Source organism: Palaemon carinicauda, chromosome 5 (genome assembly GCF_036898095.1).
Source record: "Palaemon carinicauda isolate YSFRI2023 chromosome 5, ASM3689809v2, whole genome shotgun sequence".
NCBI lineage: Eukaryota > Metazoa > Arthropoda > Malacostraca > Decapoda > Palaemonidae > Palaemon > Palaemon carinicauda.
Genome location: NC_090729.1, coordinates 74,060,853 through 74,077,686, shown reverse-complemented (window position 1 = coordinate 74,077,686; position 16,834 = coordinate 74,060,853). Strand labels below are relative to the sequence as shown.

The following is a 16,834-nucleotide window of genomic DNA, read 5'->3' as shown; positions in this document are numbered from 1 at the left end:
TACCAGGTACCTATTTATTTTGGTTTTGTTATATTGAGAACTGTCAAAATGAAAAAACTCTTAGCTTATACGATGTAAACATATTTAACTCTGGTCTCTACCCACCTCCTTGGGTGTGAATCAGCTATTATATATTCACCGGCTAAGTTAAATATTTAAAAATGATATTTTAATTATAAAATAAATTTTTGAATATACTTACCCGGTGAATATATAAATTAAACGACCCTCCCTTCCTCCCCAATAGAGACGCAGTGGGATGAGAAGAAATTGAAGGTTTTGTTTACATCCGAGAGTGGTATCTGGCCGACAGTTGGCGCTGGTGGGCACACCCGCAACCTGCATAGCGATGGCTCGCGAGTTTTTTATGTATGTGTCTGTCGAGCAACAGAGTTGCAGCTATTATATATTCACCGGGTAAGTATATTCAAAAATTTATTTTATAATTAAAATATCATTTTTTTATTTCTAGATTTAAGTTCCATACTTCCCTTTTTCAATATTAAACTTACCCGATAATCATGTAGCTGTCAACTCCGTTGCCCGACAGAATTATATGGAGGGATACGCCAGCTATCACAATACTAGAAGGGGGTGTACTTACCAGCGCCACCTGTGGCCAGGTACTATAGTACTTCTTGTTGACACCTCCTCAATTTTTCCTCTGTCGTGCTTCCGGCAAGACGTTCTGGGATACGCTTATGATCTTGGAGTATTTTCACGGCTTTTGGTGAAGTATTTCTCTCAGATTTCGGCTGTCGCTTTACTGGAAAACTTCTATATTAGCTTAGATAGCTATTATTTAGTCGTGATTAACGGTTAACGATCTTTTGCTTGATTTTGAAACCCCACTTGGCTAACTCTTTTGATTCAAGATGTCTGACATTTCACAAGCCCCCACCCATAGACGATGTAGGTCTTGTAATAGGCGTATTCCGAAGGCCTCGGTAGATCCTCACACCGCTTGTTCTGACTGTAGGGAAAGGCCCTGTCAGTTAGAAGATCGATGTGAGGAATGCGCCGGACTTTCGGAACTTGATTTTGTCCGTCTTCTTAAGTATTCAACCAAGTTAGAGAGAGAGAGAGTTAGGAGGAGTTCTTCTCACTCTTCACTTTTTTCCTCACCTCATGATCCCCTACCTTTTCCTACCCCTGTAGTGGCTAACCCCGAACCTACTATTTGCCCTCAGCCTGATATGTCTGTTGTTTTGCGTGCCATTCAGGCCTTAGGTGACAAAGTAGAGTCAGTGGTTAGTGATCATAAGTCTCTTATGGCCGAAGTCAAGGAACTTAAGGTCAAGAGTGCAGTGGGTGGTATTAGTGCCAGTGCTGTGACGAGTGCTAGTGTCAGTGCAGTGCCAAGTGCTAGTGTCAGTGTCAGTGTGGTGCGTGAGGATACTTCTGTGCGTGCCAGTCGTCCTCCCAGTCCGGGACCTCTTGCAAGCTCCCAAGCCCAGGGGAGAAGCAATGTCGAAGGGCAAAAGGGTTCGGCAGGCCTTGATCGGCGCACAGAAGTATCCTCGGTGGTTGCGGGCGTGTCTTCCAGAGACCGTCACTCCCACCTGCAGACGATTGAGCCCGTCTTTTACTCGTCTGCTGATCAATTGTCAGGGAAGAAACGCTGGACTCAGGTCTCAAGACCACTCAAACACAGAGTCCAGACCTCAAGAACTCAACCGGGCTGCAGTCATTGGATCAGCTCTGACTCGCCGCAGTCATCAGTTGAATGCACTCCGCCTAAGAGGAGTAAGGTTCTGCCGCAACAGATCTCTGCTGTTAAGGCTTTACCTCAGCAGACCTTAGTGTCTGCCGACCCCAAGTTGACTCTACTGCAGTCCATGCAGTCACAACTTGCGGTCTTGATGCGTGAGTGTCAGGCTGAGAAGGTTACACCTCCTCCTGCGATCGCTCCGCCTGACCGCAGTACTGCCTGCCAGGCGTACGATGTTGAGGCTCCTCAGGATACCTTACCACGTTCTGAGTTTACTGTTTCCAGTGGTGTGCAGCTCCCTCCGCCTTCCTTAAGGCAACCTCAGCAATGGGAACAGGAAGCTTATACCTTACTTCCTCCGCTTCCACTTGCAGTTCCACCAGTGAGGCAACACTCTCTTGAGGTACAACAACCTCTCCCATCCATGAGTCAGTCTCCTCAGCTCTCGCTGCAGCGAGCTCAACCCTCCTCAAGGCAAGCACCTCAACACCTTAGCCTTGCGCCTCAGGAACCTCAACTCGCGAGACAATTACTGCGTTCTGCGCAGCCACTACCTCATCGCTCACAGCTCACACCTCAGGAACCTCAACTCGTTCCTCAGGAACTTGCTACTGCGCATCCGCCAACCACTCAGCAAGCGCAACCCTTGAGTTCAGACACTCTTGCCAGGAGTCAGCCTCCTCCACCCATGCGCCTACCTTCTGCTACTTCTTTTGATCAGCCTTTGCAGACTGAGCCTCAGGTGTTCCCTCAACAGAGTCTTGAAGAGGAAACCACAAATATTGTTGTTCCAGCTCGTGCTGACTCTGCTGTTCAGCATACCTTACCGATCTCTTCGCTACACTCTGGTGATGAGGTGTCTGATGATGAGGCTGCACACCTGGATCCCTCATCAGACGTGGATGATTCCAAGTCTTCTCCACCTTCTATTGACTTTCGTAAGGTCTTGGCTCTTTTTAGGGAGGTATACCCAGACCACTTTGTCTCTGCTATCCCCCGCTCTCCGCCATCTGAGTTTTCGCTGGGCATGCAGCCAGCTAAGTCTACTTATACTAAGCTCGTCTTAGCAAGGTCCTCTAAGAGAGCGTTAAGGATTTTAGGGGAGTGGTTGCAGTCTAAGCAACAACTTGGAAAGACTTCGTTCATGTTTCCTCCGACTAAGCTCACTTCTAAAGCGGGCGTTTGGTATGCCACAGGAGAGGAACCAGGCTTGGGAGTACCTGCCTCTGCCCAGGCTGACTTCTCGAGTCTGGTAGACTCTCCTCGTAGAACAGCAATGAGGCGCTCTAAGGTTTGCTGGACCTTCTCAGACCTTGATCACTTCCTGAAGGGTGTTTTTAGAGCATTTGAGATGTTCAACTTCCTAGACTGGTGCCTGGGGGCCCTCAGCAAGAAGACCTCCCCTGCGGACAAGGATTCTGCCATGCTCTTAATGTCCTGCATGGATAAGGCCATTAGAGATGGATCTGGCGAGCTTGCTTCGATGTTTGTGTCAGGGGTTCTTAAGAAAAGGGAGCAGCTTTGTACCTTCCTTTCCTCCAGCATCACACCTTGTCAAAGGTCTCAACTCCTTTTCGCTCCGCTCTCGAAGTTCCTTTTTCCCGAAGAGCTTGTTAAGGACTTGTCTGCTGCCCTGATACAAAAGGACACACATGATCTTGTGGCCTCATCGGCTCGTAAGACTAAGGTTGCTACCTCAGTCCCCAGGACTTATCGCACCCCAGTGGCTGATACTCCTGCTACGAGGTTCATACCGCCCTTTCGTGGTAGAGCCCCCAGCCGAGGAAGCTCCCGTCCAGACTCTTCCAGGAGCAAGTCTAGGAAAAGTTCCAAGGCTTCTAAAGGAAAAAACTGACTCTCCGCATCTCCAGACAGCAGTAGGAGCCAGACTCAAGATCTTCTGGCAAGCCTGGGAAAAGAGAGGTGCAGACGCCCAGTCTGTCAGTTGGCTGAGGGAGGGTTACAGGATACCATTCTGCCGCAAACCCCCTCTGACCACATCTCCCATCAACCTCTCTCCCAACTACAAAGAAGAGGACAAGAGGCTAGCGTTGCACCAGGAGGTGTCGCTCCTTGTACAGAAGAAGGCAGTGGTTATAGTCCGGGACCATCAATCCCCGGGCTTCTACAACCGTCTCTTTCTGGTGGCCAAGAAGACAGGAGGTTGGAGACCGGTGCTGGACGTCAGCGCGCTCAATGCGTATGTCACCAAGCAGACGTTCACGATGGAGACGACGAAGTCGGTCCTAGCAGCGGTCAGGCAGGAGGACTGGATGGTCTCGTTGGACCTGAAAGATGCCTACTTTCACGTTCCTATTCATCCAGACTCCCAACCTTTCCTGAGATTCGTTTTTGGAAAGGTTGTCTACCAATTCCAAGCCCTGTGTTTTGGCCTAAGCACAGCTCCTATGGTGTTTACGCATCTGATGAGGAATATAGCAAAATTCCTCCACTTATCGGACATCAGAGCCTCCCTTTACTTAGACGACTGGCTGTTGAGAGCCTCCACGAGTCGTCGCTGTCTGGAGAGTCTCAACTGGACTTTGGACTTAATCAAAGAACTGGGTCTGTTAGTCAACATAGAAAAGTCTCAGCTCATTCCCTCCCAATCCATTGTGTACCTGGGAATGGAGATTCGAAGTCAGGATTTTCGGGCTTTTCCATCGGCCCCAAGGATAAGCCAAGCCCTAGATTGCATCATGAGCATGCTGAAGAGGAGCAGTTGCTCGGTGAGACAGTGGATGAGTCTCACAGGGACCCTTTCATCGCTGGCCCTGTTCGTCGAGCTAGGGAGACTCCACCTCCGCCCTCTTCAATTCCATCTTGCAGCTCATTGGGACAAGGGTTTGACTCTCGAAGCAGTCTCTATCCCAGTCACCAAAGAGATGAAGACCACTCTCTTGTGGTGGAAGACCAATCTCCTTCTCAGGGAGGGCCTATCGTTGGCTATTCAGACCCCCAATCTTCATCTCTTCTCAGATGCATCGGACTCGGGCTGGGGTGCGACCTTGAACGGACAGGAATGCTCGGGAACGTGGAACGAGGAACAGGGAACGCTCCACATCAACTGCAAGGAGCTACTAGCAGTTCATTTAGCCCTGCTGAACTTCAAGTCCCTCCTGCTAGGCAAGGTGGTGGAGGTGAACTCAGACAACACCACAGCCTTGGCTTACATCTCCAAGCAAGGAGGGACCCATTCGAGGAGCCTATACGAGATCGCAAGGGACCTCCTCATTTGGTCAAGAAGTCAAAACCTCACTTTAGTCACGAGGTTCATTCAGGGCAACATGAACGTCTCAGCAGATCGCCTAAGCAGAAGGGATCAGGTCATTCCCACGGAATGGACCCTCCACAAGAGTGTGTGCAACAGACTTTGGACCTTGTGGGGTCAGCCTACCATAGATCTGTTTGCCACCTCCATGACCAAGAGACTTCCGCTGTACTGTTCCCCAGTTCCAGACCCAGCAGCAGTTCATGTGGATGCTTTTCTGCTGAACTGGTCCCATCTCGACCTTTACGCATTTCCACCGTTCAAGATAATAAACAAAGTCCTTCAGAAGTTCATCTCGCACGAAGGGACACGGCTGACGCTGGTTGCTCCCCTTTGGCCTGCAAGAGAATGGTTCACAGAGGTACTTCAATGGCTAGTCGACGTCCCCAGGACTCTCCCTCTAAGAGTGGACCTTCTACGTCAACCTCACGTAGACAGGTTGCACCCAAACCTCCACGCTCTTCGGCTGACTGCCTTCAGACTGTCGAAAGATTCGCTAGAGCTAGAGGCTTTTCGAAGGAGGCAGCCAGCGCGATTGCCAGAGCAAGAAGGGTTTCCACTCGTAGAGTCTACCAATCTAAGTGGGAAGTCTTCCGGAGCTGGTGTAGAGCCAATGCAGTATCCTCTACCAATACCTCTGTGACCCAAATAGCTGACTTCCTATTACATCTTAGGAATGAGAGATCCCTTTCAGCCCCTACGATTAAAGGGTACAGGAGTATGTTGGCTTCAGTTCTCCGCCACAGAGGTTTGGACCTTTCTTCCAACAAGGACCTTCAAGACATCCTTAAGTCTTTTGAGACTTCTAAAGAGCGTCGTCTATCCACTCCAGGCTGGAACCTAGACGTAGTCTTAAGGTTCCTTATGTCACCTAGGTTCGAACCTCTCCAGTCAGCTTCCTTCAAGGACCTTACCCTCAAGACTCTTTTTCTCGTCTGCCTTGCAACAGCTAAGAGAGTCAGTGAGGTTCATGCCTTCAGCAAGAACATTGGTTTCACGACCGAATCTGCAACATGTTCTTTTCAGCTCGGATTCTTAGCTAAGAACGAACTTCCTTCACGTCCTTGGCCTAGATCGTTTGAAATACCTAGCCTCTCCAACATGGTAGGTAACGAACTAGAGAGAGTTCTTTGCCCTGTCAGAGCTCTCAAGTATTATCTTAATAGGTCTAAACCTATTCGAGGACAGTCAGAAGCCTTATGGTGTGCCATCAAGAAACCTTCGAGGCCCATGTCCAAGAACGGGGTTTCTTACTATATAAGGCTTCTGATTAGAGAAGCCCATTCTCACTTAAAGGAGGAAGACCTTGCGTTGCTGAAGGTAAGGACCCACGAAGTAAGAGCCGTAGCTACTTCGATGGCCTTTAATAAAAACCGTTCTCTGCAGAGCATAATGGATGCAACCTATTGGAGGAGCAAGTCAGTGTTTGCATCATTTTATCTTAAAGATGTCCAGTCTCTTTACGAGAACTGCTACACCCTGGGACCATTCGTAGCAGCGAGTGCAGTAGTAGGTGAGGGCTCAGCCACTACATTCCCTTAATCCCATAACCTTTTTTAACCTTTCTCTTGAATGCTTTTATTGTTGTTTTTATGGTTGTTACGGTAGACTAAGAAGCCTTCCGCATCCTTTTGATTTGGCGGGTGGTCAATTCATTCTTGAGAAGCGCCTGGGTTAGAGGTTGTGTAGAGGTCCTTTAGTAGGGGTTGCAGCCCTATATACTTTAGCACCTTTGAGTTGATTCAGCCTCCAAGAGGAACGCTGCGCTCAGTAAGGAAGACGAACTTAAAAAAGAGGCAGAGTAACGGTTCAATTCGACTTCCTTACCAGGTACTTATTATTTCATTGTTATTTGAGATAACTGTTATATGAAATATGGGATACTTAGCTATCCTTTAATCTTGTACACTGGTTTTCACCCACCCCCCTGGGTGTGAATCAGCTACATGATTATCGGGTAAGTTTAATATTGAAAAATGTTATTTTTATTAGTAAAATAAATTTTTGAATATACTTACCCGATAATCATGATTTAATTGACCCTCCCTTCCTCCCCATAGAGAACCAGTGGACCGAGGAAAAATTGAGGAGGTGTCAACAAGAAGTACTATAGTACCTGGCCACAGGTGGCGCTGGTAAGTACACCCCCTTCTAGTATTGTGATAGCTGGCGTATCCCTCCATAGAATTCTGTCGGGCAACGGAGTTGACAGCTACATGATTATCGGGTAAGTATATTCAAAAATTTATTTTACTAATAAAGATAACATGTTTCATGAAACCATTGCTTCAAAAGGCTGAAATATACAGTACTTTTATTAGTGCAAAGTGAATTTCTCCAGTCACACAAGAAAATCAGCCAATGGATACTGTTACTTTTGAAACCTTTATCACAAACCTCTCATACTAGAATACAAGCGTAAACATTCTCACATTTGTGTGATTGAAGCTCCCTTGGTCCTTGTAAATTTGAAGTGTACAACACATTTAAATATAAAGAAAATAATAAGAAAAATAACAAATGTAATTTCTTACAATTAAGAAAATATACAGTATCTATATATACCTGTACTGTATACTACACATCATGCTTCTTAAATTTTGTAAGAAAAATGTAACCTAGAGAAAGGTCGTAACAAGTAGGTGATGATAAATGAGAGTAAAATGGACAATCTTAAAGCATTAATATTGTGTTTACGCAATCTTCAATATATGTATGTGTGTATGGAAGGGCATAATGTATGTTTGTTTGTGTGATGAAGGGAGTTGGAGTTAACTAATTTATGATAACACAGGAATGGGGGAAGGATTCACACAAGCAAACCTAAAGTTCCTTGGTGGATGGGGAATAGTATATTACTGTAATTTACTAAACAGTAGCAAATATTTTACTCTTTTTTTAATTATATACATTACTTTTTACTTCTCATGTAGTCTATTTATTTCCTTATTTCCTTTCCTCACTGGGCTATTTTTTCCCTTCTGGAGCCCTTGAGCTTATAGCATCCTGCTTTTCCAACTAGGGTTGTAGCTTAGCTAATAATAATAATAATAATAATAATAATATACACATTATAAGTATTACTGTACAGTATACTGTAGGTACTTCAAAATTTTAACCAGTGTGCTATATACAGCATCATAATGATAATGTTTATATGTGAACACTCTGCAAATATTTTTCTACATTTTGCAGGTCAAAACTTATACTTTCAACCAGTCAAGATATCCTCGAATCAATAAAGAATCCCTTATGCCAGTATCCAAGACCTGCAGTGCAGAAACTGATCTTGAAGCGTAAGTATGAGCCACAAAAAAAAAAAAAAACTAAATACCCCTGTATGCTATAATCTTTACAATTTAACAGGCAAAAGTTTCACTTATGATTTAACAATCACATTATGGTGTTTTTGTATCCCTTGGAGGAGGTGCAAGTACTGGTAATAAGTGTTATAAACTGTTGTACGTCACTGTGCTGTATACAGTTTACATGAGTTGAATATAATAACAGTCCAGATAAGCTGTTACCTTTTTTTCTTACAGTAATCAAGTTGTTATAAATTCTCACTAACCCTAGTGATCTACCGTATAATAACATTACTGAACTGTTTGGTGTCCCTGAGTAAAATATCTTTGAGACAAATTTTAGATTTTATGGTTTATAAGCATAGGTGACTAGAATTATTTCAGAATGAAGAATAGCGTACCATTATAGATTACAGATAAGATAAATGACTTGATGAAGGGTGATTCTTTTGAGCATTTGGATAAGGCGGGTTAATATTCTCAGATGAAAATGGGGTGCTTTAAACCTCTTCAGAATAGACATTACTGAGGACACTAGTCACTAACAATAGTGGCTCACACCCCACCCTCCCCGATTATCCACAACAAATGAAGCTTAATATGTTAAATCCCCTACTGCTGCTACCTCAGCAGTCATCAAGGAGATTAGAGGAAGCAGCAGTGGCTATTGGAACTGTGCCACAATCACTTGCCATTCATTCCTATTTTTAGCATGCTTTTTTGTCTTTCCCACATTTGTCCTCCTGTCACCTAGGGGTTTCTTCACTCCATTTCATTTACCCAAACTTTTGCCTTCCTCTTTTACTTCTCCCATCAACTCTTGCATTCATCACTTTCAGCAGATGGTCATTTTCCATTCTCTCTACATGGCCAAGCCACCTCAACGCATTCATATCCACTCTGGCTGTTAATTAATTTCTTACACCCATTCTCACCCTCACTACTTCGTTCCTAACCCTATCTAATAGAGATACACCAGCCATACTCCTCAGACACTTTATCTCGAACACATCAATTTCTGTCTCTCCGTCACTTTCATTCCCCACAACTCCGATCCATACATCACAGATGGTACAATCACTTTCTCATACAGAACTCTGTATAATCATTTCTAACCCTCTATTCTTTATCACTCCCTTCACTAATACCCCTTTAATTACAACACTCTTGTACATCTTCCTTATCTTTGTATAGCGGAACAGTACACACCTACACCCAGGACACTGATACCAATGACAACATAAAATATATTCAATCCTACATGGATACAAACTTTTGTCTCATTTATATGGGGTTGCTACTAATCATGCTTTCTATGACTGCCAATCAAAATTTTGGCTGGTTGTGTCATGCTTCGTGCTGGGTAAATATGGCTCATGCACATGGAGTAAGCGAGATCTTGCTCACAGCGTCTCTTCACAACACTGCTGGTCGCTAAGTAAAGAGATTGTTCTCTCACTTCCTCTTTACGATCGAGCTGTTCACATTCATCTTGCTCACCCTTTTAGTGTTTAGATCTCTTGACTTGTATTTTTTCTTAATTTATGGTTATTCAAGTGATTATTCATTAACTGTGAGTTATGAGTGAGTGCTTATGTCCAGTAAATCTTGGTATTTACATTTTTGCCCAGGACAGGATAGTGACTGTTGTGGCATCCATATGAGCTGGGTGGACATAAACACATCGTCTGTGTCCCCGTTGCCTAGACAAGAGATGTTCTAGAGAATCACCATGTAAATATTATAAGGAGTGGTTTCCCTCCGAATGGGGGAGTTATTTTTCTCATGGCAGGAAATTTTGAGATTTCTACGTTGCTGAGCCTCCTCCCAATGAGAGAGAAAAGTCTCATTGTATGCGGCGTGAACCTCCCTTCAATTTTTCTTGTTGAGAGCTACCTGAAACCTTAACTTCAAGCGACTCACAAATCCAGAAGAGTGTCGATTATGAACAGCGAGACTTTCAGGAGCCAGGTCCCAGCACATCAACCAGAAGGTTGAAGAATGAACAGGAGTGTTCAACAAGACATTCCCGTGGGAGGGAACCTAGAGTTGAGAAAGCTTTCCCCGTAAGTTATGAGGCAAGAGTATTGGAAGAAGAAAGTCTACAATTCGCAACACGTTCTCATGAACCAAGTTTGCCATGTGACTATAGGACCTGCTAAGCTTAGGTCTCCTCTACAGTCTTAAGAAATCTTTGGAAGCTTATGATAAGGGTGACCGTACTGTATCAGCTGTGGCCACCCCCCAAGGCTTCCCAGAACTACAAATTCCTTTCAGCTTACCCTTTCCTTCCTTACTTATAGTAGGGAAGTCGCTTGTCAGGATTCAAGCAAGATTAAAGCTGTATTCGCTGCCACATCAGTGCGTGATACCATCATCACACGTTCCAATCTTGTTGCAATTCTTCACATGCAAAACAAGCTTGCAATTCATCTCAGGATACTCCTCGCAAAGGTACATAATATGCTAGCTGTATGTGTGAAAACTTTTCTCTGCAATGCATCAAAGTTGAGGCATTCTCCCTGAAAAGTTCAATTGGTGGCCTAAATTATGGCCTCACAAAACATGACTGATGAGCATAGAATGATCATCTGCTCAGGGGATTCCCCTTCAACTATCTTAAGAGGTGAAGATAGAAAAGAATCCTTTTACCCTACGCCAGCAATGGAACTCTTCTCTAACTTGAGAGTCAACCTGATTAAGAGGTGCAGACGAGGTCCGCGGCAAAGACGAAACAGAGGTTTTTGAATCAATAAGACGTTTGCTTGTAATGTACCGAATCTGGGAAAAGTACATCGTTCAACTAAACAAGTCGAACAGGAAAGAAATTTCCCCAGGCCTACCTCTGCCTGTTTATCTTACCTTAATGTACTTACGGCTGGAGAAAGGAAAGGTGTTCGAGACAAATTAAGTACTCCTTATAACCTTGACAGCTGGATTACTGTAATGTTAAACCAACGGGGATCATGCTGTGAGCAACCCAGCAGAAGTCAAACCTCTTAGAACTTTTATGTCGGTTTCAGGGACGCCTCAAGCTACATCTTTCACCTAGGAAATATGATAGTCTCCCCTAAAGAAAACTGTTACTGAGTAAAAACCGGGAGACAGGATTCACTCGCAAGCACAGAATCCTGAACTCATTCTTGGACTAAAACTCTCGAAACATACTAAATAGATGCTAAACCTATATACCATGCAGGTCTCAGCCTCATAGAATTTTCTTAGAGCCAACAAGTCCCCAGGGTTACCATCTCTGGCCTTGTCTGAGCAGAGAAATTTATTTGCCCCCTCTGGGGCCTTTCAGACCCCATGCCCATTCACAGAAAACTTGGCTAACTAAGTGCCTTCCTCCCAAATAGAGTTTCTATTTGTATTGACATTCCCCTCTATTTTTCCAGTGTCATAAATAGTGAACAAGGAAGTAGCATCAATGTCTCCGATCCAAACCTGTTCATGGTTTGATCATTGGTTTAGATAGTAGGTTTGCCAGGGCACTAGCCACCCATTGAGATACTACCGCATAGAGTTATTGGGTCCTTTGATTAGCCAGACAGTACTACATTGGATCCGTCTCTCTGCTTACGGCTCATTTTGTCTGTTCTATCTTATTTCTCTCTTTGTTTTATCAAGTTTTTATTGTTTATACAGTGGTACCTCTAGATACGAATGTCCCAACATACGAATTTTCCAACATACGAAGTAAAATTCGACCAAATTTCTGCCTCGACATCCGAAGTGTTGCTCCAACATACGAAGTAAACATTACGCCATTGAGCGTCGAGTGCTCTGTTCTCTGTTCTTGTGTGTATCTTGTGGTTGTCCTCTGTTTGGTCTGTTATTATCAGTGCTTATTTTCTTCCTTTTCTCACATTTCCTTTTTGATTTTACCTATAATCATGGTGCCTAAGAAGCTAAGTTTCAGTACAGGAAGAAGGCAATTCTTTCATTAGAATTGAAGCAAGAAATTATAGAAAAACATGAGAGCAGTGTGCATGTGAGTGATACTGTATGGCTAAACAATATTACCGGAATAGGCCTAGGATCTCGAGGATCATCAAGCTGAAGGCAGCCATTAAACGGATTTTGAGCGAAGCGAAAAATCTATTTTTGGGTGAGATGGCCATGTCGTCCTGATGGAAGTTCCTATAGGGTAGCTTCCTTGGGTATATTATAACTACGGCAATATTCCCAGAGAATTTACCTTAAGGTACCCAGAATTCTAACTCCTGGAGCGAATATCCCTAATAAAAGAACCAGGGATATCGCAAAATATCAGAGGACGTATTCTTGACACGCCACATGGTAATCTGCACCCTGAACAGAGATAACACTTCGAAGGGGTCAATTGGCAAGAAAACGAAAACGAGAAATAAAAAGGAGAGCCGCTCGCAAGGTATCTCTCCTCTCCCGTTTTGTAAGCGTGCATTGCGCCGCTCACGGCGCCATCTGTATTCCTTGTAGCGATACACGAGGTGCTACAGATACTGTATGTAGGGAGGGGACCTACAGCCCTTTAATGAAAGGGAAGGGCGGGTCCATCAGGACGACATGGCCATCTCACCCAAAAATAGATTTTTCGCTTCGCTCAAAATCCATTTTTTGGGCTCAAGCTATGTCGTCCTGATGGAAGTATACCAGAGCATTACTGTATCTGTGGATTCTCAAAACGTGCCGTACTCCCCGGAGGTATTTCCCGGCCAACTAGACCTAGAGACCTAAGATGTTACCGTCATACATCTTTTCAACTAACCATAAACCATGTTAGTGCTTCCTGCCCCCTACAGGGAAGAGTCTTATTAGACTCTGGAAAAGTCTCGAAGAGTACATATACCTATGTATGAATAACAGACAAGCCAATATAGTGGTCTCACCCTATATCATGTAAAGTATAGTTTGTAAAGAACCACTGCGTCAATATGAAATATCGACCAGTTCTCCGTTCAATACTGTATTGGACAAAGGTTTATATCCGAGTAGGAGGAAACTTGCATATCCGCCACCGTCCCATTAGGGCATGGAGTCCTCCCGCCAAGGGAAAGCATAAACCAATGCAAAAAATGCTTGCATAAAGGAACAATCTATTAGAATTATCCCAGATAAATATACATAGTACGTAATGCTAAATTATTACCAATAAATTGACACAGGTGAAGGAGACGCAAGGTTCACAAGAACTAGTTTATTGACAAACAATAAATAAAACAGGTTAACAACAATTATATATATATAAGAGGAGGATAACCAAAAAATAAGCATAAGCATGATAGTAAACAGAAACTTGTTTATCTGAAAGAAAAACATTAGCGCCACTTTTAACATACCGAGGTATCAAAATTGTAAAAGTCTGTATTACTAATCAGTTACATTAGCGTTGGAAACGCTCGGCACACATGTCTGCACTTATGCTAGGTTCACCTTTGAAAGTGGAACAGTCAACGTGGGCAACCCCGTGCCCTCACACTTAGTTTGTAGAACAGTTTGTAACTACACACTCACCCCGGAATTAATCGTCCCAATTAAATCCACTGTTCCTCGCAGAGTTAAACAGCAGGGTTGACGACACAACCCACTGCTACCACAGACCTCTTTAGTTGCTCCACTTGCTTCGCATAGTGACGAAAGAACACTCTGGAAGACTTCCAGCCAGTGTATGAACGAAGATATTCAAAATCCATACAATTAAAGAAATTTAAGGATGAGGCAACTTAACTCGGATCGTGACCTGCGGGTGTACTGTCAGGATCCGCTCTGCGAATAAAATATGTGATTTTTGCCCTGAGTTGTTTCAGTGATAAATTTGAGCCTGATGTTTCTCCCCTGAATAGTTGACCACCCCTGAAGTCTGAAGTTCTACGAAGATAGACCTTTAGGCATTCTACTGGACATAGAGATGCATCTTCTTTCAGAGGGCAGATTCTCCAGGGACCCCACCTGTTGGTGGGTAACTCGTTCTTGGCGAGAAACGTAGGATCCGGAAACAGGTTCAGTTCTCCCCCATCCAAGAACTGAACACGACCCTCCTCTCTCGAGAGGGCTACAATTTCACTAACCCTGGCCCCGGACGCGAGTGTAAATAGGAAAATAACTTTTTGGGTCAAATCCTTTAACTCACACTCCTCATTGTTCAACAGTGAAGCGAAATGAAGAACTTTATCTAAAGACCATGAAATGGGCTTTGGAGGTGCTGAAGGTCTGAGCCTAGCACAGGCTTTCGGAATTTTATTAAAAATCTCGTTAGCGAGGTCGACCTGGAAGGCATATAAAATGGGTCTTGTCAAAGCAGATTTACACGTTGAAATCGTGTTAGCTGCTAACCTTGACCATGGAGGTGGATGAAGAAAGATAAGCAGAAGTCCGTCGAGATCTCTTGCGGATTCTTCGCCTTGACAAAGGCCACCCATTTTCTCCAAGATGACTCATATTGCCTTCTAGTAGATTTGCACTTATATTCCTCTAGGAAGTCTATGCTGTCTTTTGAAATCCCGAAACGCTTTCTCACCGCTAGGGAGAGAAAATCATGAGCTGCAGGGTCCGGGTTTTCTGTAATGTAGCGCAGACAGTCGACTTCTGGACTCGCTGGGTCAGAACTGGATCTGGTAACGGTAGAAACTTCAGCCGTAGTTCCAATGCCAGAGGGAACCACACGCTGTTCGGCCACTTGTGAGCCACTATTGCCGTTACTCCCTTGAAAGATCTCAGTTTGTTGAGGACCCTCAACAGAAGGTTGTGAGGAGGGAACAGGTAAATCCTGGACCATCTGTTCCAGTCGAGGGACATCGCGTCCACTGCTTCCGCCAAGGGGTCCTCGTACGGGGACACGTAAAGGGGTAACTTCTTGTTGTCTTTCGTCGCAAAGAGGTCTATCTGCAGTTCTGGGACTTGACTCAAGATGAAGGAGAATGATCCTGCGTCTAGGGACCATTCCGACTCTATCGGTGTGAACCTGGATAGAGCGTCCGCTGTCACATTGCGGACTCCTTGAAGGTGAACTGCCGACAGGTACCACTTCTTCTTTTCCGCCAGTCGAAAGATGGCCAACATCACCTGGTTGAGTGGTGGTGACCTCGATCCTTGTCGATTCAAGCATCTCACAATCACCTCGCTGTCCAGCACCAACCTTATGTGGATCGAGCGACACGGGGAGACTTTCTTCAAGGTAAGGAGTACTGCCATAGCTTCCAGAAAGTTTATGTGAAAGGTCTTGAATAGATTGGACCAAGTCCCTTGGGCCTTCTTCCGATGAGAATGACCTCCCCACCCCTCCTTCGAGGCGTCTGTGTGAATAGTCAACGAGGGGGGAGGTGGCTGAAGAAGTACCGACTTCTTTAGTTGCCTGGCTTGGGACCAAGGCCTGAGAAGAGTACGTAGACGAAGCGGAATTGGTCTTCTCAGATCTCTTCGCGCGTTTGATGCATAACTTCTCCAAACTCCGGTTGCATCCTTTAGCTGTGCTCTTAGCACCGGGTCTGTTACCGAAGCAAACTGGAGAGAACCCAGCACTCTCTCCTGTTCGCGTCTTGATATCCTTTCGGAATCCAGAAGTCTCTTGACAGAACCAGCTATCTCCTTCCTCTTCTTCGCCGGGATGGAGAATCGGTGTGACACTAGGTCCCAGTGGATTCCCAACCACTGGAACTTTCGAGATGGAGAAAGTCGAGACTTTTTTCTGTTGATCTTGAAGCCTAGATACTCTAGGAACTGGATCACCTGCAGGGAAGCTTGCAAACATTCTGTCTTGGATGCTGCCCACACCAGCCAGTCGTCCAGGTAGGCTACCACCCGGATTCCCTTTAGGCGTAATTGTTTGAGAGCTACGCTCGCAAGCTTCGTCAAGATCCTTGGGGCTATGTTTAGCCCGAATGGCATGGGTCTGAAGGCGTAGAGTCTTCGATGTAGCTTGAACCCTAGGTAGGGGGAGAGTTGGCGATTGATTGGAACGTGCCAATAGGCGTCTGACAAATCTATGGAGACGGTAAATGCCCTCTTGGGCAGTAAGGTCCTTATGTGTTGCTGTGTTAGCATCTTGAACTTGCAGTTCACTATGAACTTGTTGAGTGGCGACAAGTCCAGAATGACTCTGAGTTTTTCTGAATCCTTCTTGGGAACACAAAACAGCCTCCCTTGGAATTTGATGGACTTTACCCTTCGGATCACTTTTTTCTCCAACAGTTCTTGAATGTACTCCTCCAGAACGGGGGTGGAGTGTTGGAAAAATCGAGGGCACGGGGGTGGAGTGCTGTACCAGCTCCAGCCCAGTCCATTCTTGAGTAGGCTGTGGGCCCAGGGATCGAAGGTCCACCGATCCCGAAAATTCTGAAGTCTCCCTCCTACCGGTATCATCTCACTTTGAATGCTGTCCTGAGGTCTTGCCTACCTGACCGCGACCACCCCTGAATCCCCTCCCCCTTGAGGGGCGTCTAGACGAGCCTCTGGCTGCTCCTCTAAGCTTTGCTCGAAAGGTAGTTGACTGCCCTTCGAACGTTGGGTTAAATGCCGGAGACTGCATCGACACGGCTTGGGGTACCCACTGGAATGTGGTCGGGGTTT

General features: G+C 45.0%; 1 protein-coding gene across 9 annotated transcripts in view; it reads left to right on the top strand.

Moving 5' to 3' along the window:
• LOC137641335 (UTP--glucose-1-phosphate uridylyltransferase-like) overlaps positions 1-16,834 on the top strand; it is a 238,799-nt gene that overhangs the window by 168,001 nt on the left and 53,964 nt on the right. For all 9 annotated transcript variants that reach the window (XM_068373782.1, XM_068373787.1, XM_068373790.1 and 6 more), the window contains one exon: positions 8,178-8,278. In XM_068373782.1, the coding sequence (XP_068229883.1) occupies positions 8,178-8,278 (101 nt within the window). The remainder of the gene's footprint in view (positions 1-8,177; positions 8,279-16,834) is intronic.